Source organism: Epinephelus fuscoguttatus, linkage group LG17 (assembly GCF_011397635.1).
Source record: "Epinephelus fuscoguttatus linkage group LG17, E.fuscoguttatus.final_Chr_v1".
Classification (NCBI taxonomy): Eukaryota; Metazoa; Chordata; class Actinopteri; order Perciformes; family Serranidae; genus Epinephelus; species Epinephelus fuscoguttatus.
Window position 1 is genome coordinate 30,707,802 of NC_064768.1, and position 21,468 is coordinate 30,729,269.

The 21,468-nt window shown below is 42.5% G+C and overlaps 1 protein-coding gene across 3 annotated transcripts in view; it reads left to right on the top strand.

Annotated features, from left to right (window-relative positions):
* Positions 1-21,468, top strand: part of col16a1 (collagen, type XVI, alpha 1) — a 90,807-nt gene that overhangs the window by 6,231 nt on the left and 63,108 nt on the right. For all 3 annotated transcript variants that reach the window (XM_049602674.1, XM_049602677.1, XM_049602675.1), the window contains exons 2-4: positions 500-614; positions 14,121-14,189; positions 14,280-14,397. In XM_049602674.1, coding sequence (XP_049458631.1) covers positions 539-614; positions 14,121-14,189; positions 14,280-14,397 — 263 coding nt within the window. In that variant the 5' untranslated portion in view covers positions 500-538. The remainder of the gene's footprint in view (positions 1-499; positions 615-14,120; positions 14,190-14,279; positions 14,398-21,468) is intronic.

Here is a 21,468-nt window from a genome sequence, read left to right on the forward strand (position 1 = left end):
GACCAACCAGCCTGCATGGAAATCATTTTACTTTCATGTGCGCATTTTGCTTTGTTGTCTTGGTATTTGTTTGCAGGAGCGTGTGTACATTCTTTCTGACTCGTAGAATTTTTTTGTGGATATGGTCGTGTGTGTGTGTGCACTCGAATGCACTCTATCAGACATATTCACATGTATGTGTGTGTGCTTGTGTGTAGCAGCTGCCCAGTCAAAGGCCAACCAGATGGACAGGATAATGACTATGATCAGACTTTATAGAGTTACACTCCTTAATGAGGGACATTCTGGTTAATTCATATGCCACTAACAAAGCCCGCATCATACCACATAATTAACACATCAACTGTGACTGACTCATAAATATACATCAACTTCTATTTAGGAGTCAAGCATAATGTGCAGCTGTCGGCACAGTGAGCAGGCTGGGTGGCACTGTGACTGAATGGAGGAAGGATTTGACTTTTTTGACTTTCTCTTTTTCTGTTTGTTCATCTATCAGCTGGTGGTTGGGGTGAGGTGTTTACGGAGGAGCGAAACCATGTGGCTTCTCTGCTCCTCTCTGACTCTGTTGGCCCTCAGCTTTGGATCATGTGACCTGCTGACATCAGAGCAAGGTGAGTTTCCCCTTCCCTGCTGGAGTTTGTTGAAAATTCAAGTGGTGGTAATGCAGGATAAAAAATGTGGACTACAGAAGAAAGACTACATCTGAAAATGTAATATTCTTACCTTTTTTACCGAGTTTGTTTCGATCTCACAACCTCTTGACGTAAGTGGTTTGTTTGCTTTCCTCACTTCAGTTTTTCCTCTAATGATCTGAATTGAGCTGCCAGTTTCATTCAGCGACCGGCTCCGACAGCTCTGATGCAGATTCAACATGCTGAGTCAGCCGAAAGACTCTAAGCTAAACTAATTATAATCAGTTCATCCTTGATCCCAAGTGGACATTCGTGCCAGATTTGAAGAAATGCCCTTGAAGCCTTCTTAAGATATTATGTTCAAGAGAATGAGGTGGACATATGATCACAATGACCTCAGCCTTTGAACACCAAAATTCAATCATTCCATCTTTGAGTCCAAGTGGACGTTTGCGCCAAATTTGAAGGAGTTCCCTCAAGGTGTTCTTGAGATATCATGTTCACAAGAATGGATGGAAATCCGGGAAATAAGACGAGTTCAAAACCTAGTAAATGGCTTGACTGTGTATGAAACACTGAATTGACCAAAAAACAGCCAAAAATGGCTGACAGGTGCCTACAGTGCGGGATACACCCCAAATGCTACGGCGAAAGACGATCACTGACGATCGTCGACTGCCCGTTGGCTTGGTCTGTCAGGGCCTTTAAACCTTTCTAGATTAGCACCTTGGTGAGCTTCAGAGGCGCTGGTTGGAGTCTCCACTGGTTATCTGGAAACCTAGTGGAGGTCTCTGCTCTGAGAATTAACCAGACACAAAGCCCTGTGTAAAACCACAGCTCATTTATACCTTCAGACAGAACCCAGGCAAGCTTTGTACCTCCTGGCTTTATGCCAACATAAGCCAACTAGCTGCCAGATGTAAGGCCATATTTCTGTATACATATCAGTGCAGTATCAATGTTCTCATCTAACTCTCAGTGAGAAAACAAATAAACTCATTTCCAAAAAATTGGACAAAACAAGATTAAAAAATAAGATTTAATATAACATTAAGATGAACATTTATTCCAAATTGGATGTGAAGAAAATTCAATAACTGCCTGACATTAATAGCCACTGTGGAGCTCTAAAAAACTGCCCACCATTGAATCTGTGGATAAAAATGTTGAACGGCAAAGGCCACAAAAATTACTAATTGCACTAAACCAACTGCTTCTCAAAACAGTCCTCATTTCTTCATTTAAATGCTAAAAAGACAATAAAACCATTCAGCAACAGTTGTAACTGAGACAAATTTTCAATCTTAAATTGTATGCTTGACCAACTCGTCACGCTTTGGAACCCATCTGAGTTTGATGGAACTGTGTCTGTCTGTGTCTGAGCGTGCGTATGTGCCCCGAGTGTATGATGGGACCCAAGGCTGCAATGAAAATGGACTGTAATTACAGCTTATGTGCGTTTCGTGCTGGTGGCTGTTGGTGGCACGGTGGTCAAGCTGTGGCAAGGAGGTGCATGTGTTAACCATGTGTGGTTGTGCTCCTCTTCGTGAGCAATCAATCATTCTGAGTGTCTGTGTATATATATATATATATATACGTAACATATATACGTACGTATATATACATATATATGTAAGAGAAATGTGAGTTAAGATTTTCAATGTCTATATGTGCATAAATGAAATTGTGAGCGTGTGTTAGAGTGAATGCGTTTCTGTTTGCATCCAGGTGTGTCTGCGTGTGTGTGTGTTTGTGTGTGTGTGTGTGTGTGTGTGTGTGTGTGTGCAGAAGACACAAACAGACAACTGAGAAATCAAGAGGCAGAGCGGTGAATGGAATTCCATTTTATTGTCTCATTTTTTATTTATTTCGTTCCCAACTGTCATACTCCCTCATCACACTGTCAGTGTGTTCTCAGGGGCCGGCTCTGTGATATCACTTGGGGGGCCAAGCAATTCTCCATACTGTAGCTCGTGGCGCTCTGGAGGGAGCTTTGTTGAGGAGGGAGGGTCCCCCTTGGGAGACCCTAGTCAGAGCTTTTCAGATGAGACTGAGTCAGCTTGCAGCTCTCCTGAGTCCTCGCCCCCAGTGGCTGGAAGAAAGTGCTTTCTCAAGTGCAGCTATAACACTTTGTCACAGCAAGCACCACACACACTCTCACATACACACATTCGTCTGACTCATCCAAATCTCTCCTTACTGGTAATTTGCTGACATTACAGCAGGAAAGCAGGTTTAAGTAAAACTAGTGTTGAGGAGTCGAGCTGGATGATTGCACTGCAGCTATGCAGTGTATCAGCCATAGAGACTAGTCCCCATAGTTGAATTAAATTGCTGAGATCCCCTGCCTTTAGTAAAGTGATGCTGATATATTTTTTTGTGCACCACAGACCATATGCAGTCTAAAGTAATAGATTTGTGTATTGATTTGTTTTGACTCAGTTTCCCTCCTCCTGTGTCGGAGCTAAGTTGTATGTTTTCTGATACCAGTGAATTGCAATAGTAATAAGCTCATTTGCACACAATCATAAGTGAGGGAGGACACGCAGCGAGCAGCAGAAGCAGACAATACATTATAGGGCCTGGCTCATAGTACAGCTTGTTGCTTAGGTTAGGATGCAAATAATTAAAGTAGGTATATGCTGTATTTGCTTCTACACTGAAAATGGATGATATGCTGTAGCTTCTTAAAGTCCAATCTAATAAAAGTAGTTTGGAACAGGAAAAAGCCAATATCTTTGAACTTTGACCACCAAATCGTAATTAGATCACCCTTCAACCCAAGTGGGCGTTTGTGCCAAATTTGAAGAAATTCCCTTAAGGCCTTCTTGAGATATCCCATTCACAAGAATGGGACAACTCAAGGTCACAGTAACCTTGACCTTCGACCACCAAAATTCAATCAGTTCATTGTTCAGTCCAAGTGGACATTTGTGCCAAATTTGAAGACAAAGAATTTGTTGCCTTCATAAGAATGGGACAGACGGACAGAAAATCCAAAAACACAATTCCACCATCTTGTTGCCAGGCATAAAAACAAGACAAGGTCAAAACCTAGTATATGGGTAGAGCATAGAGGGCATTCAATTTGAAATGAGGGCTTTTAATTTGAAACAGAAAGTAGCGGCATTCACCCAGTCACAGACTTCTGTGTAGACCCCCTGTTGATGTCCAGCAGGAAAATCCCTGTGTGTCCCCAGTCACAGCAGGGGGGGGTCTGCTTTCTCCCGAGCTGTACTCACTGATCAGCTTCCTTTTGGCTCAGTTTAACAAAACCTTCCCCTCTTGCACTCCGGTCGGTGCCATGGGCTACTTTCGGAGCCAGGTTCTGACAATGTAAAATGTCCGATTTATCGTTCTACCTCTAAAAACAGCATGAGAGGCCTTTTCACTCTTTTAAAGGATAGTTTTTATCTTAACGCCAGGGCCACACTGCCAACGAAGTGCTGTAAAGCGCAGCGCAGTGAAATTCTGGCGTGAGCCCGTTCACATTAGATGCGCATTTCTCCACGCCGGTCGACAAGCGCTTCTGCTCCCAGCTGTTGTCTCCGTCACATCTGGGGTTGTTTTTCTGTTTTTCCATCATGGGTATCTCTCTGTTTGCGTGTGTGTGCCCCAACCCCCACCCCCTATAGCTGGCCCTCTCTCTCTCTCTCTCTCTCTCTCTCTCTTTCTTGTGTGTGTGTGTGTGTGTATGTGTTCATTTCTCTCACACTCTGTTTAGATACCACTGACTAATATGTATATAAACACACACACATATATACATCGCATTTGTCAAACGGGGTGTTTTATTTTGAAATTTGTTTTATTCTGAAAATTGACTGGATGCTGTTTTTGTTCCTTTGTTTGACTTCCTGCCCGGCTTGACACATTCGCTCGCGGCTCGCGCAGAAAATAGACCAGACGCCGAAACGATCGCTGCAGGGCGGGTGCGGCCAGTGTGGATGACACAATTGGTTAACATGGGCACCGAAAGGAAACTGACTTCGCTTCTCGGCGCTTCGAGGCTATTCGTAGCGCTTCTGCGTCCAGTGTGGCCCTGGCGTAATACAGCACTCCCTTGCAGAATGTAAATTGAAAGAGTTACGAGTCACCGTAGTCAGATCTCCTCCCCATAGTGACATTAAAGCACTAACTTCGCAGAGCGACAGTAAAAATGGGGGCACAAAATCCACAGTCCTTGCTACATGCAAAGAATGCATTAGGAACATAATGAGAGGCTCCGGGGTTGGCAAAATTGAGTGCATATGGTATGTGAGTGCTTTTAAGAACTCAAACTAATAATTTTATATGATGTAATTGTAGTTGAAACAGGATGTTGTGGAGGGACATCGAACAAAGGCTTTAATGATTAAATGTTATGTTTCCTCTCACTGGGCTTGCACAGGTAGTGCCTGAACGTCACTGGCAAGAAATGAACTTGAGCAAAACACTTAAACTTGTAACTGCTTCAGGGTTGCTGCTTCATGAATGAACCTGTCCTGCAATGTCTCCACTCTCTGCGGAAAAAAAGTGCTGTGGGAGTTTCATCAGAAGTACATACAAGAAGCTTAATAGGCGTGCAATAACTTTGAAACACCATTAACTCGGTGAAGTAATATATACCGCACAGTGCATACAGATGACTGACAGGTGATGGACGTGTTTTCAGCTGACATATAAGCAACCAGTTTCCTTTTTAAGTATCTTTTCTCTGATGGTCTAATCCAGCCTCACTTACAGCACAAGCACACGGGTTGCCATTTGCCAGACATCATGTCAAACAACACAATCTCCTCTGAGAAGCGTACAGACATCTGCATGTGCCGTCTAAGTTTACTGCTGGGAAAAAAAGCTTGTAAATGTGTGTGTCATGAGTCCAGTCTGTGTGCTTATGCGAGCATTTTGTATGTGGGCCAGGGGCCTACAAAGGGGAAAATGAGTGAGCTCATCTTTTTAAAGTGCAGCGCTTTAAGTCTTTTCCACTCCTCTTTGCTGCAGTTTTATCTGTGGAAAAAAAACCAAGAATGTTTTCTCTTGTCTGTCTCATTTGGCCGAGAGGGCAAGCGAGACAGACGCACTCACCCTCTGTCTCGATCCCTCCTTCTCTTTTATCATCCTCTCAGCTTGTCATCTTCCCCACACTCTAACCTTACACAGGCTACACTGAATCATAGTATTGAATCATCAACTACACCACCCAGCATGCCTCTCTTCTTCCCACGTGTTGCATGTGTTTAATAGCTCTGCAACTTGGAAGACTCTCCCTCTGAGTCTGACTTTCTGCTGATCAGCAGCCCAGTCCAATTATCTTGGAATACCACATTGTAAAGCACATTCAATAACTACCATAGCCTCTCTTATTACGAACCACACACCAAACACTCTGACACTGTGAGCACACTTGTGACCTCTTCTCCCTAATGAAAGCAGTCTGCCAAGTGTTTGCTGCTTCAGAAACAGAATTAAAACTCAGGAGCAGTTGGTTTCAGTAGACGCTGGCCACAACAAGGCACTGGTAGATAAGGCCATTGATTCTTAATTCTTCTGAAGGTTGTTAAATATCTTCCAAGAAGCAAGAAAGGTCATACGTCACTTATTTTAGCTGGGATGTTGCAGTGGGCCAGCTAGACTTTTGTTCTATGTTATACTAAATGGATGAGTGGTACAAGTTATATTGGAGTGCAGTCACTTCTTGTATAGGGATGCATTTACAAAAATTAAACGTTTGTCCTTGTCTGACACCTTTCTCTTGTACACCGTCCAAGTCGAGTGTAAGTCTGCATTCATCAAAAAGTAGTGGTTCATTTCCCTAAAGACCTCAAATGTCTTGATTTTTTTTAAATCTTTGGCAAGGTGGAGACTTGGGGGAACACTCACAGCAGTGTGCTGCTGGACTGCCAGTATAGTATCATTACCTGCTTTGGCAAGACTTAAACACAACCCCTCAAAGAGGAAGTGAACCCAGCCAACACCATCCAATCTCTTTAAGGCTACATGCAGCTGCTAGCAGGATCCTGGAGTGGCACTCGTACTATGTGCTAATTAGCTTGTCAACAAGCAAACACTTTCCTTTGATCACAGCTTGAGAGGAAATGGGGTTCAAGTTCCGCAGTACGTCCTCTGCCAAACTGTCAAGTGCCTGGGTACGCAACAGTCCACTAAAATATCATCCATCCTCTGAGTTATTTAGGCATAGCTTGTTTATCCCATGAGTGTGGGCAGAAGTCTTACACTCCCACTAATGTAAATGCAGCGTTTAACTTGATTCACAGCTTTAAATGTGGTATCAAATGTTTTAAAGTGTTTACAAATGTGATTTACCCATATGCAAATAAAATCTCAGCCTCTTAGGGTGTTGTAACATCAGTTATGCTCTGTCAGCTTTGTGTCTCTTTCACACATGCATTCAAAAAGCTTTCATTTATGTAGTGAGCTCTTTAGTTTCTGATGTTGTCCCTACACTTGCAGATGACAAAGTAGTTCATTTCCTGAGCAAACTGTTTCCACGTTAAAGCTGCAGTAATCAATATTTTTTTGTATTAACAGTGGATTAAGTTTGGCAATGTATAAAGTGAACAGGGTCATTAATAGTGACAAATCCAACTGCATTTCCTCTCAGCTCTGCAGAACATTAAGCATCTTTCAGCTCATAGTTTTGGTTACAGACATGGATGTATAAAGAGAACTGGATACAGCGTTGGAGGCAGGACCTCATTTATTGATATAAAAGTTGCTCAGTGGCACATGAAGCCAAAAATGTTCAACTGCCAAGTATGAAATTACCTGGATGATTAGCAACCTTCCACATCATTCGGCCCAGAGAGCAGGCACACGAGAGACTTCCGCTGGCCAAGCTGGCTATTTCTGGTGTAGTGCTTTGTTTACTTGAATAGCGATAAAATAATTTAACTGTGCAGCTCTTCTAGACTTTCCAAATTGATCAATTCCTGACAATGAAAGGAGTCATTGTGCAGGGGTTGTGACGCCCAAAAAAATGTATCTACTGATTTATAGATGTCTGTTTCACAACGTAGGTCTACATGAAAAAGTTTTTTGGAGGCCAATGGCATCATGTGAAGGGCATGGAAGGTAAATTGCCATTGTTTGGCCACTACAGAAAAGGGCTTCAAAGCCTAGCGCACTTCATAGGGATCTGGTTACATGGCCTGCAAGTTTACTGTTTTGACTCATCAGTCTAGCTTTAGCTTTTCTGTAGCTGTAGCTGAAGCTGTAGCAGGCAGTTTTCAACAGTGACAATGACAACCGTGACTCCATCCTTGGCTATCATCCATGTTTTCTTTTTCTTGGCAGTTGCTACCTGGTGAGTGTTGTTGTCCCTCTGTCCAGCTGGTGCATCTCGCTTACTTTTTCCACCCACTGAGTTTTTGCATGTGGATTGGAGACGCATTTGCATTTACACTTGTGTCCAGTGTGGTCACAATGCGTCCCTGACCACCTTCAGAAGTGGTCTGGCAGATCGGATAACAATCCATCCTCAGTGCGTGTGGAGTGTATTAACACCTGTACTTTCATGTGATCAAGAGCAATCTGATCACAAAAAAATGCATGTTAATGCACGGTGTAAAGGGGGTATAAGATGCGTTGTGACTCGCTGTTTTCAACTCGCTGTTTTCTCTCTGTTTGGACTTTGGGGTGAAGGGTAGGGCACAAGGGCTGGGAAGGGTTGCACTTGATTTACAAAATAAAAGACAAAAGGGGTAACACTGATAGACTCGTCATGTGACACAAATTGTTTTATATTAATTGTTTTGTTTTGAAAATTAATGGAACCCATAATTGTCATTGAAAATAACATCCGATTATTCGTCCAGCCCTAATATGTGAGAAATGTGAAAGGCTCGTCTTTCCTCTGACATGGCTTGGCTGTTCAGGTACTTGTGAGCAGTCATGACACCAACAAAGAGGAAATTATTGAACCTGGAGCCGGGCGTAGTGGCCATAGTAGTGGCCATAGCGTTCTGCCGTATTCCTCGTATAACCCACAATCGGCAGGATTCACCTTTCGTTTCTGCTGCTGGTTGAAATCTGTACTCGCACAGCGTGCTCCTGAATGGTTTCTTTTGCTTGCACAAAACTATTTTTAGTCGCAAATGCGAGTAAAATGCTCGCACTACAAGTAAAAAGAAATAAATAATAACGTTCACTGCTTAAAGATACTCAATAGCTCAGCTAATACCTGAAATGTCACTGGAAAACAAACCACTGCAGCAGCATTTTGAGTGCCAGGTGGCCAGCGCGTGCCATTATTGGACGGCAAATGGACACTCATCCTCTTACGATTGGACTTTGAACTTGATCCCGCAGTAGTGGTACCGTGAGGTACCGAAGTACTAGGGTACTCCAACATTATGGTATCATATGTACCATGGTGTTTGGTTGGTACCAGTATACCAGTATACCGTGCAACACTAATTGGCAGAGGCATCGGCTACCAGCGATCACTCTGAACATCGTTGTTTCAAAAGATCACCACCTAACAGCACTACCCTACTTTAACGGTTTCAATCTACTGCACAGTGAAGTTGCTGAAAGATTGAGCTGATTAAGCAAGCTTAAATACAAGCTGATGAAAGCTGATTAAAGTCATACAATGTTGAGTATGAGCTTGATAAGATGAGTCTTAGATGTCCTAAAATGGCCACTGGTAGATAAGACAGTCTTCAGGGTAAAAACCACCTAACATAACTAAACATCTTCACTTCCTTCCTCTCTGCTCTCCTGTGTTCATTCTTCCTCCACTCTCCAACATTCTCCTCTCTTCTGTTGCTTGACTTTTCATTGTTCTGCCCGCTTGCCTCTAGCCAGGATTACTTCTGACAAAGCCTTCATCTTGATTCTGTCTGATGGAAATGGAGCTGTGAAGAAAAACAAAAAAGAAAAGACAGGAAAGAAAGGTAGATCTTACCATATCTTGACTTCAAAAAAAACCTGAGATAGGAGATGTGAAGATAAGCTCTCGGTGTATGTGTGTGAATATGCGTGTCTTTTTTTGTAAGGCAGCAGAGTCTTTGTGGGGCTGCAGAGAGTGCTGAGTCAGCAGATGAGGTTTCAGGATGGACCAGTCAAGTTATAAATACAGCGTTTGTGTTTGTGTATGTGTATGTGGGAGAGGAAGATGGTGAAAAAAACCGATGTAATAAATCGTGAGCGTCAGAGGACTGCTTGATACTTCTGTACTTTCCACTGTATCTGTTACTTTGTTCAGAAGTCACATTCAATTCATACATTTCCTTTGACTTTTTCATCTTAAGTTTCCCTCAGCTTACAACAACATCACGGTCTGACATCTCTCTCCTACACCTTGATTTGTACTCGCAGACAGTGATATGTAAAAATGACACACTGTGCAGGCATACAGGCTGAAACGGGCTGTACTTTCAAACAGCCTTTTGTGTTCTGAAACTAAGATGAGCACAAGCTGCAGGGTGTCACTTGATGAACTTGATAAAAGGTGATGAAGCGCAGAATGTGATTTAATTCTTTCGTGAGCCGGCCTCCGTGAAATTAAATTCCTAACTCTTAATTAAAGTCAGTTGGATGTTATTATTTAAGTAATTATATTAGGCTCTTTCCCCTTGTTTTGATGAGACTTCCAGTCTGTTAAATTGTGGTTGGAAACACAGACAGTGTGTTGCTCTTGCATGCTGCAAGGTGACTCTCCATGCAGCTCACCCGCTGTTTCATCAAAAAGACGTTCTCAACAACTCAATCCATAAAGCTAGGAGACACAAAAACATAACGTTTGTTTGAAGTGCATTATTATACCTAGTATACCTAGCTTTTTCTTTTGTCTTCTCAATCATAGCAACAATAGATAGCAACCTTTAAGCAAATCCTACACCTGGATTAGCACCTGATCTTTAGTGGTAACGGAAGTATCATTCTGATTTCTAGCTGACAATCATAGATTTTATCAGCTGAAACAGACTCCCGGAAGTGTGCTGGGCTCTGAAGCCAATTTTTGTAGTTGCCAAACAATGGAAATACAACTTCGGGGTTTGTCAAATGCTGCCATTGGGCCCAAAAAGACTTCCTCCGTAAGACTTACACTGTGACAGAGACGCCTATAAATCAACAACCCCCACAAAATGACTTGTTTCAATACTGGGAATTGATCAATTGGGTCTGATAACATTCAGTCTGGAGCATTATTCAATAATGTTATCCCTATTCAAGCCAGCAGAGCGCTAAACGGCAAGTTAGCTGCTTGGCCAGCAGACCTTAGCCACTCAGCTCATGACAGTCTGTTATCCCAGTGATTCAGAAGATCCAGCTAATTACCTGGGAAGTTGAACTTATTGGGCTCTGTCCCAGGCAAAAATTGTATGTGAGGCCCACGTGGGTTAGCCTGGAAATCCAGATCCAAAAGATTTAGGGTCTGGCTATGAGTAATGCAAATGGCCCAACTCGAGGGGCGGCACCAAGCATGCATTTGAAAATATAGTTATAGCTTAGCTACCAGCGGAGCTAACTGGTAGATTAGACTCTTGCTGTATCTGGTCGGCAAAAAACCTTCTTGCAAAGGAAGGATTCGAGCGCCATCTTCTGTTCCTCTTTTAGAGAAAAAGTCAAGTCTAACTCGTTCATTGTAGCAGCCAAACAACTCAACTGGTGTTCATCCGTAGCTTTCTTGCAGTGTTTACAGACTGGTTCTGGACTTCATCGTTGCAGTGCTGTCTGTCATCTGTTTAGCTCGCCTCTGGCCCGCCTATATCAGATACACCGATGTGATTGGTGCAGCTTGGTTTCATGGGCATGGGTAATGAGCATCATTACTGATTGCCAGAGTGACTCACTGAGCAAATTCAAATTGTGCTTTAGCGAGAACTCTGGATTTCCAGGGTACACGTTGGTTGTAAATGGGCTGAAAAATGGGCCCGACATGGGACTGTCCATGGGTTCCATATCGCCAAATGCCCACATGGATGATTTACCCAGGTGGGTCCCACATGGGTCATGCTATGGCCACCTGGATACCAAGTGGGTATGGGCCCAAAATGGGCATCTTATTTGGGGCCCACTTGGGTAAACCTACCTATGTTGGCAATTGGCTTGGGGGCAATATGGAACCTGTGGACAGTCCAATATAGCCCACATTCTTCAGCCCATTTACCACCCACATGGGTAACAAACGTTTGCTGGGATGTGAGCTTGAGCAGCTTTCACAGGAATGAATGTGACCCTACCTCCAATGCTGTATCCAATTCATCCATGGGCTGAAATGGGCTGGCATAAGTGAAGGCCAACACTGAAACTCATTTGGACAAAAACACTATCTCTAGGCCAATCATTCCAGCTGTTTTGTTTAAAAACTGGCAGGGTCTTAATTATGCACATGGGAGCTACATACATTATGTAGCCTGCTGCTAAAAGACTGAGGCTAAAGCTGCAGCTTGCCTACTATCTAATGCTGGGGGTCAAACTCATTAGTTCATAAGTCACACACAGCCCAGTCTGATGTTCATTCATTAAAAAAAAGAGATGATCAACAGCCTGCAACAAGAAAAGTCGGTGCAGTTTCGGCAGTTCAGTCAGTCTACTACTCACTGCCATTACATGTGCATTTTTTGTAGTTTATCTTAGTTCTTACACTTAAACTTAGGGTGCTTTCACAACTGTAGTTCAGATCATTTGGTCCGAACCGGAGGGGAAAAATGATACATTGCTAGATTTTAGCTCTGGTTCGGTTCCTGTTCACTCTGATTTTTTGCAAACGAACCACGAGGAGTAAACATGAAACTCTACCGACTGACAGGTAACTCTTTGATTGGACAGTTTGTCGTACTGCATCATCAGGGTCCACGTGGGGAAATCAAATTCCAGTGACAGACCTTTATTCAGCAGCACTTTAATGCTTCTAAAGTGTTTATATTTATGTTCTTTGGTGTCACAAACAGCTCATAGAGAAATAACTGATCATAAGCATTATAAGTAGGCTGTTATTAGACTGTAGATCAATCGCATGTCATGAGTAATGACTAACAGAGACAGGATGAAAAGAGGCGTCTTGTACAGTAATGATTCCCGCCTTAATACTGTGGGATCACTGTCACACACTTTTTAATGGACTTAAAGAACAGACACAGAGTTGGATACAATAATGGCAGTTTTAACAGCTTTTTAACCAGGGAAAATACCCACACAGACATGCGTATGTGTTACCATGGTTACATGTATGCATTAGCATTAATGGGTTATGGGATATACATGGCCTTTATCAGGATCAATTATGAGATCGTGGACAGGTTTAGGATTAGCAGATGGATTTATTATTGGTTTAGCTGTTGAATACTAAAATCACATATCTGCTGTCGTATGATCCTGTGGTTGGTTTGTTTTCTTTCACACCACAAACAAACCACACCAGAGTCCGTTTGGAAGCGAACTGAGACCCACCTTTTCGAGTGGTCTCGGTTTGGTTGTTTGGTCTGCACAAGGGTTGGGTTGACAGTTTTCACAGCAGCCCACATGACCTGTACTAACGCACACGGACTTGAGTTTAACTGAATCAAACAGGTTAGGTGTGAAAGAACACTTATATGTTTTTAGTTTGGAAAGCTGATAAAAGAAGACACCACCCTTCACACTCTTCAGATCCAGAGAATTGCTCTCATTTGGTCCGCTAGAATTTGAGACGTGTGCACGAGGCAGCACTGAATGAGGCTTAATTAAAATATCTAACCTTCAGCTCTGGCATAAGGCACGGTAATTTAGAATATTACTGAGAGCAACACAGCTCAGAGAAAATCATTAGGTTTTATTTTTGGTTAATGCAGGGCACCACCTGTTTCTAAATTCTCTGCGGTCATAGCTAAAAAAACCCCACACACTTCTGGAAAAACTGTACCCTGTAGAGCGTCTTGCTCGGGACCTTGGTCCTTGGCCCCACAGAGATCAATTAAGTGTGGATCACTGTGATTCACAGGGTCCACGTCTACCTGTACAAGCCCAGTTTTTCTACACATCACACATCTGCCCTCTGTAGCGAGGCAGGCCGCTCTGACAGGCAACACTTTTCTCTGTAACCTCCCCTGACAGGGTGAGAACATATCCATCAAACGGAAGCTACTGCGACAGACAAGCTTGGTGCGAGACAACCTGTCAGACTGGGCTGTGTTCCTCTCTGCACGGCTTTGCCCCTATTTCATCTCCCTTTCTGTGTTTTACACACCTTTTCTGAGTCTCTTTCACCCCCACTAACTCCCCTGTACTTCTCTTTCTTCCAGATCAATATTTCTGTTACTCTCAAATGTATGTATGTTTGCAGTAGCTTGGTCTCTCTCACATCGAACTCTGCCAATTTCACCCAGCAGTAAGCGTGAAAGGTTACATTTGAAATAACCTCTCCAAGGACTGATGGGCTCTTGACATTTCATGAACAGTTGAATTATCGTACATCTTGGGGTTTCTGCCATCCACACACGCACTTTTTGACTTTCTTTCCTTGCCTAACCCCCTCTGTGTCGTATATCTCCGCAGAAGAACAATGCCCGTCCTTACAAGTGGATGAGTGGAAGTTTCCTCAGGCATCCAGGCACAATATCACAGGTGAAAAGACAAGCTCAAAATACGCAGTCACATATCTTTCAGTGTGTTGTATATAGTATGTGGGTGCTCATGAGTGCCATTTGTTGTCAGGTTTTAATCTGGTGAGGCGATTTTCCCTGCTCAAGAGTAAAGATGTCAAGAAGATCCGCAACCCACGAGGACCCGTCATCCTCCGCCTGGGCAAGACTGCACTCCTACGCCCAACCGAGTAAGTTTACAGTCCATGCCTCTCTGCTGCCACTTGCTCTTTCTCCAGCAACCTACAGACAAACACATCTCGCACAAGCACATTGTGCGAGATGTATTACAGGATGTGAAATAAAGTGCATTTTTCTGCCGGATTTTCATTCTTTCTGTAGGCCTATGTTGACAGGCTCTCTCTTTTCATGCCATGTCTGAACAAAGAGAAAGGCAGAGTGACTGAACACCCTACGGCTAAGCAGCCTCTGAACCCTCACTCGGCATGTCAGCGCTGTCCAATGGCTGTTGTGTAAAAAGCAGACGCTTGGCAAACCGTGCACCACGGGTCAATCTCTGATTGCATTTCCAGAAATACCACTTCATTTCCCTCACCACTGACACTGGCTTGTAAAACTGAAGTCTTACAGCCTTGTGGTTTTCCGGTTGTGACCGCATACACTTATTGTAACTAATTTTCACATGAAATGTCTGATTTATTTACTCAAGCACCAACTATAAGAGTGATGCCTTAATTAACAGGCGTGATGCAGTTGCCAGTAAAAAAAATGAAGAAAAAAAAAGGTACAAGGATATGAATTTAATGGCTGCATTTTAGAGCCTGAGCTTGTTCCTGACTTGTTTCTGGGTGATGAGACCTGCAGCCATAAACTCCAACAGTGCACGGCTTCCTTGCACAACATGATTTTGTAGCTTGACATGGTGTAATTATGCTTTCCTGGGTTTTCATGTTGTTATTACACAGTAGTTGGGTGTAGATTGTGTTTGGAATTGCGTGACAAGTGCTTATTAGGGTTATGTGCTGGCTGTTTTTCAGACCTGTTTTTTTTTTTTTCCCCTCAGTTCTTGTGAATTATAGCTGGTTTTCAGATGGCTGAGCTCCTTTCTACCCACCGATAAAGCATTTTTTTTTTTCACAACTTGCCAATTGGGTCAGCCCAGAGTATTTTATCACTCTGTCCAGCACTGTGAGCTCCACTTGCTTGAAGGCCCGATAAATCTGTCTACAAAACACTCGTTTTTGGTAGAGACATTTTGTTCTAAAAGTGTCACATATATTATTTGTCACAGGCTTAGGGTGTACTTGTCCTTAGGAAAAGAGGGGGAGAAACACTAAAAAACTGTCACTTCTCAGGAAATCAGCATCTTTGGAGCCAAAGAGGAAAATCCAAGATGTTTTTGTTTTGCCTCTAACCATACAGCGGGAGGCTGGAAACACCGTACTCTGTCTCTTCTCTGCTGCTGGTTTGGGATTTTGTTATGGTGCAGGATTTATTGAAATGTTGATGCCAACGAGAGCTCTGAAGCCTGTCAGTTTTGCCAGTGAAGAGTGCTACCTGGGTGACTTCTTTCTAACTGAGACAGAGAGCAATCAGTGTTAATCACATCAGCCTTGCCTGTCGGCTGTCTGTCATTGTGCTTCACTCTATACATACAACTCACTGTCTTCTATACATGTTTCTTAAAATGACTAAACAGAATGAGAGCTTTTCTTGCATTTGCCTTTTCTCTTTTGCCGCCTTGCCTCACAGAAAAGCAGATTAAAGTCAGAGAGGACTGTCTGTCTGCATCAGTTAGTCATAATGTTTTTTTTTTTTTATTAATTTGTTTTTATTTTTTTTTTTAAACTTTTGCCTGCTTAAATGGTAGTATGCAGGAGGGTTTCGCGCATTTGCAAAAGAAGAGTGGAGGCGGAGAGCAGATGGGCGATGGAGAGATGAAGTGAGGGAACACGAAGGTTCAAGGTTTAAATCAAGGCAATAAGTGAATACATCAGAACAAACCCTCGGGCTTGTTTAATGGCTTTTCCTCTCAGTAGCAGTATGAGTGTGTGTATGCTCATCATGTATGCATGTATGCACTGCAGATGTGTGTGTGAGTCTGGTCTCACTCCCAGGGAGTCATAAAATGCCACTAAGGTAGTAGCCCTCAGGGTCAGATATGGACTTACAATGCACCCTTTAGCATCTGTTTAAGATGTACTGGATTTTCAGCCCACTACGTTTTAAACTCATCCATGTCAGTGTTAGATGTTAAAGGCTGCAGACATAGCATAAAGAGTGACAAAGTCGGCTTAGGGCAGGTGGGAGGGGAGGTGGAGGGATCAAACAAGCACAGGACTTTGACCCGGGAGACCAGTACTTGTGTCCTGTGTGAGACTTGATATCAGTATTTTTTTTTTACTTCAGTCACTAGTCATGTGAGTTGTCTGACATGACTAACCAACCCTTTCTCATCCCAATTTGTCAAATAATAACGCTAGGCAGGAGGGGTAGCCTCCTGAGTCAGTTTTGGATGGTCATGGGCATAGACTCAATTGGCACTTGGCACGCGCATTGTGTCTTCTCAAAATACATTTCCGTTTTCACAGGAAAATGTGCAGTGTATGCTCATTACATGCATGCAGTCTTTTTCAAAATAAACTTACAATATACGTAGGTAAAACAATTTATTTTCTATGTGTACTTCATTAGGTTTAGGCAATAAAAGGAAATGGTTAGGTAGTGGCAGTGTCAGAAATAGTTGCTGTTTGGTGCGTATTATACCACCGCTAAGAGTGTGTCTGTGCATCAGTGTCTCATGCTGACATCCGCTGATAAAGCAGTAGTATTTGTTGAATTAGGTTCTTACTGACGCTGCCCGCTCATATCATACTGCTGCGAAAGGTGTCTCTGTGCATCAGTATCTGACACAGAGATCCCTGTCTAAGTGGCAGTATTTGATGAGTTAGGAGTGAGAGCGTGCTGGACTAACGTTTATCACGATCTTTTCTTCATCCTAACCAAGTGGTTTTGTTGCCTAAACCCTATCTCAGAACCCCACTGGCTATTGTCTGACAACCTCTGGGAGCAATGGCCATTGTTTACAGCTCGATTTGCAACTTGAGACAGGTCCAGACTACATTTTCACTGATCTCCGTAAACAGATATCTGCATATCAATGGAGATAAACTAGGACAAAGCTTATTAAAAGCTAAATCATCACCAGACGATATACGATGGGGTCAGACATTGCATTTCAGTTGATGCATTGCACTTTTTTGCTCTCCACATGGACTATTTACCTGTAGGCAACAAAAGCCCCTCAACAGTGATTGGTCTATACTACTTGGACTATAAATACAAACCAGAATGCTTGTGATACCAAAATCTTGTACCATTGCCTCAGATTCTGCACACATATATATTTGTTTATACAGTAGAAATTAGCCTAAACCCAACAACTGACTCCATCTATGTTGTGAGTTTTCCCATGACCTTTTCCTAACCAAGTAGTCTTGCTGCTTAAACCTAACCACAAACACCCTGACCTCAACGTGACCCCCCTCAAGACGCAACGCAACCGGCCGCCCCCCTGCCATCATTAGAGTGATGCCACGGGCTTCTGCCCAAGCGTCAAAATATAACAAGTAGGGATGACATCAGTATGTGTGCAGCTGCAGCATCTTTCATTAGATTTCCCCATTTTTTCCCAGTCCCACAGTATACACTGTATATATTTCTGAAGATGCATAATACATGGCTCCCAACTACCACAGACTCCCTGTCACTCAAACAGCTTTTTAATTCATTGCCGGTGAGGTTGACTGAAGTGCGAGACATGTGTATAGTAATTGGAAAGCAGCGTTTTGCTTTGTATCAGAGGCTAATCCATTCAGCTAATCCAAGCTAACACAGATGAGTGACAGCCAGATGAAGCTACTTGTCTCTCGCCTCTCTCGGTTGTCTGCTGACAATGAAATGGGCACCAGTCACAGCTGGTCACATGCATTTTAATTTCAGCAAAATATGATTTAATTGCTTTGGGCCTGTTTTCTTTTATGCAGCCGCAGTGAGTAGGAGAGAGGGGAAGCAATTCTATGATATTATGGCACAAGGCCAAGATATTTATGAGAGAATCAAAATGCATTTGATGAATTTAAGACTTATTATCACATAGCAGGAGAGATACAGTTTGATTCCTGCTGTTATCAATGCAGGGATTAAATAAGCACTACTGTAGAATTCATTTATACAAAGTTATAATAAGCCAAAGATAAGCGGTGCAGAGGTGAAGGCAGTGGTGCTCTTCAAATGTATGTGTGACCATGGAGGGATCATAAAAGTACAACCGTGTAGGAGGAAAATAAAAGAATAGTATAGGTGAGGAGGAATAGTGATTTTATTTTTAGAGAGTGAACACAGAAGGCAGATTGGGATATGAGTCAATAAGGAGAGGGTCATGTACTCTTTTACGAAAATATTTCATCTTATATCTGCAGAAGGGGGATGATTGCTACTCTGACTAATGTTGAATCTGTGGTATAGCAAGCCTGTCCAGACTTAATGCATTAGCCGTCCAAAGTGGCTGCTGTTTTTAGGCTGTGATTTTATATTATCTATATCAACCTTTATAAGCCCAGGGGATGTTTTCTGATTGCACATGCCATTTTTTTCCATCTCTTTTCTAAGTTGAACTTGGGGGCTGCTGCAGCCTTAGAGCTGCTTTGACCATAGTGTAGGAGTTTAACTGCATCTGTAAAGGTGAGAGCATAGTCACACATTTTTAACCCTTCTTTTGGCCCTAGGGAATGCAATGACAGTCTCTAGTGTGTTGATTTGTTGTTCACTTTAGTCCAAAGCAAAGCATCTCTACAACCAAAGGATGGATTGCTGTGAAATGTTTTAACTATCTTATGAATACCCTTTTGTCATACTTGCTGAAACTGTCACTATATTCTGTCAGTAGGATAGATAATAAGTGAAAAAATCAGGTTACCCTGGCTCTTCCTAGTGCTGCTAATGGGATTTGCAAGAATCAATTACACCTGAAGTTTATTTCAACCTGTCTCCTATCGTCCTAAATTTGTTTCAAGTGACTAGTGGCATTAAAATAATAGTTAGCATTTCAGGCACATCAGGTAGATTTCAGGCACGGTATGAGATCGCTTCTTGTTCTCGTGATATTTCGGCCGCGCTTTGGAAAGCAGAGCTAAATGGTAAACAAACATGGCAGCACACCGGTAAGGTAAGACAACACGTTTATATGTCGTTTTCTATATGTTCTCTGACATTTATCCTAACGATATGAGGCGGTCTTAGTGGAAAAAAAGCCTGTTTAGTGGACTAACTTTGCACTTGAAGGTTGCCCGTTCACTTACGTTTTAACAGGTCTGACGCTACTATGCGCCCCGGCTGTATCTAGGCTAACGGCTAACATGCTAACTATTATTTTTATGTCACTAGTCACTTGAAACAAATTTAGGACGACAGGGAGAGGAGACAGGTTGAAATAAACCGAAATTTCCCATCAAGAGCATGAGGAGGAACCAGAGGAGCCTTATTTTTTTCATGTACTACTGTCAGGATATAGTAACAGTTTCAGCAAATACAAAAGAGTCATTTTTATAAATGTTACCTACTTGACCTTTAACGGTCTCCAGACGATGAATCCTTATGTTCTAGTAATCCCCTGACTTCTCATCCAGTGCCACTATGAGAGTAACAGTTGTGGGTTTTGAGTGAAATGTGTCTACAACTATTGAATGGTTTGCCATGAATATTGCTACTCAAATTCATGTTCCCCTCAGGATGAATTCTAATAACTTTGGTTCATGAATACATAATTGCAAAACCATCCGCCTCAGCTCTTCTTCGTGTTTAGCTAAGAAGCAAATGTTAGCGTGCTAACATGCTACACAAAAACCAGTGGTCAACATTTAACCCAAACAACAGCATGTATAGGCATTGTCATTGTTAGTTAGCATGCTGATATTAGCATTTAGCTCAGCCCCACAGAGCTGTTAGCATGGCTATGAAGATGGACAACATGGCAGCTCCCAAAAAGTGAAGTCAAAACATCTTGATTGCCCCCTGGTGGCTGACTGCAGTATAGGTCAGTATTTAAAATATCAAAGTACATGTCAAATTAATCTCTTCCAAAGACGGATTCTGTCAGTTTAGGTAGTTTTTATCACGTTAATGTATGTTCAAGTGTTCATTTTTTTGATAAGTTTGGTTTTAATTGGTTATTAGATGTTAAAGAAGGGTTGTTGACGTCGTGATTGACAGCGCCAGTCGGCATACTCTTGATTAAAACATTCTCACTCCGACTATTGATGTTTGGACTTGGATGTTATGGACTTTCCACGTCAACATACGCTGTGCAGGGTACCCTGGGTGCAATGGTTGTTGACATTCTGGGACAAATATGACAGGTTCTCTTCTTTCAAAATGTACTTCTGTTTTCACAGGAAATTAACGTTTACATACAGTCTCTTTCAAAATAAATGTGCTACGTCGGTACAACACTGCGAATTGATGTTTTTTTTCCTTAAACAACAAAAACACGTGGTTAAGGTTAAGAATAAAGAACAGGGTTTGGCTTTAGAATCTTACAAGACGCAAACACTGCTCTCTCAGGTGAAATTTGGTTTTTGTTGCACCTGCCCCAGTCGGACTTTCACCGCCGTAACTTTTATCCTTGTCCCACCGTGTTTCCCCCTGATGCCGCTGGGCGCTGTTAAACTATAACGTCAACCGGCCGCGTATCATGCCGACATTAATGGACGCCTTTTATCTAGTTGATGCCGCAAGTCATTGCCCAAGTGAAGGATTTCAACGACCTCGGAGTGAGACCTGGTTCTCTTGATCAATGGCACTGCTCGTGATTGGGTGGACTGTGCAGACTCCGGCTACAAACGATGTTACCGCTGCAAGATGGCAGCGGCTTACTTCTGAATATATTGGCTTCTTTTTTGTACAGTGGGAGGACGTGGACAAGGGTTGTCCATTATGCTGTAGACCAGTTATCACCCCAAACAGGCTTAGGCCAGTGCTGACAATGATGATACAAACTATAGCAGTACACAAATTACCATATGCAAAATATATGTTCTACAGTACTTGTCAATGTATCTGCTGTTGTCTGAACATTCGGTACATTTTCTTCTTAAAGTTTTATACATATTGCTTAAAATACAAAAAAAGGACAGATAGGGGACCATAGGGGGGAAAACTGCAACGTGCAAACAACATTTGGCCACTATCGCTTGAAATATATGCTCTCTTTTACGTGTCAGCTCCTAGCTGTTTAAAATTCC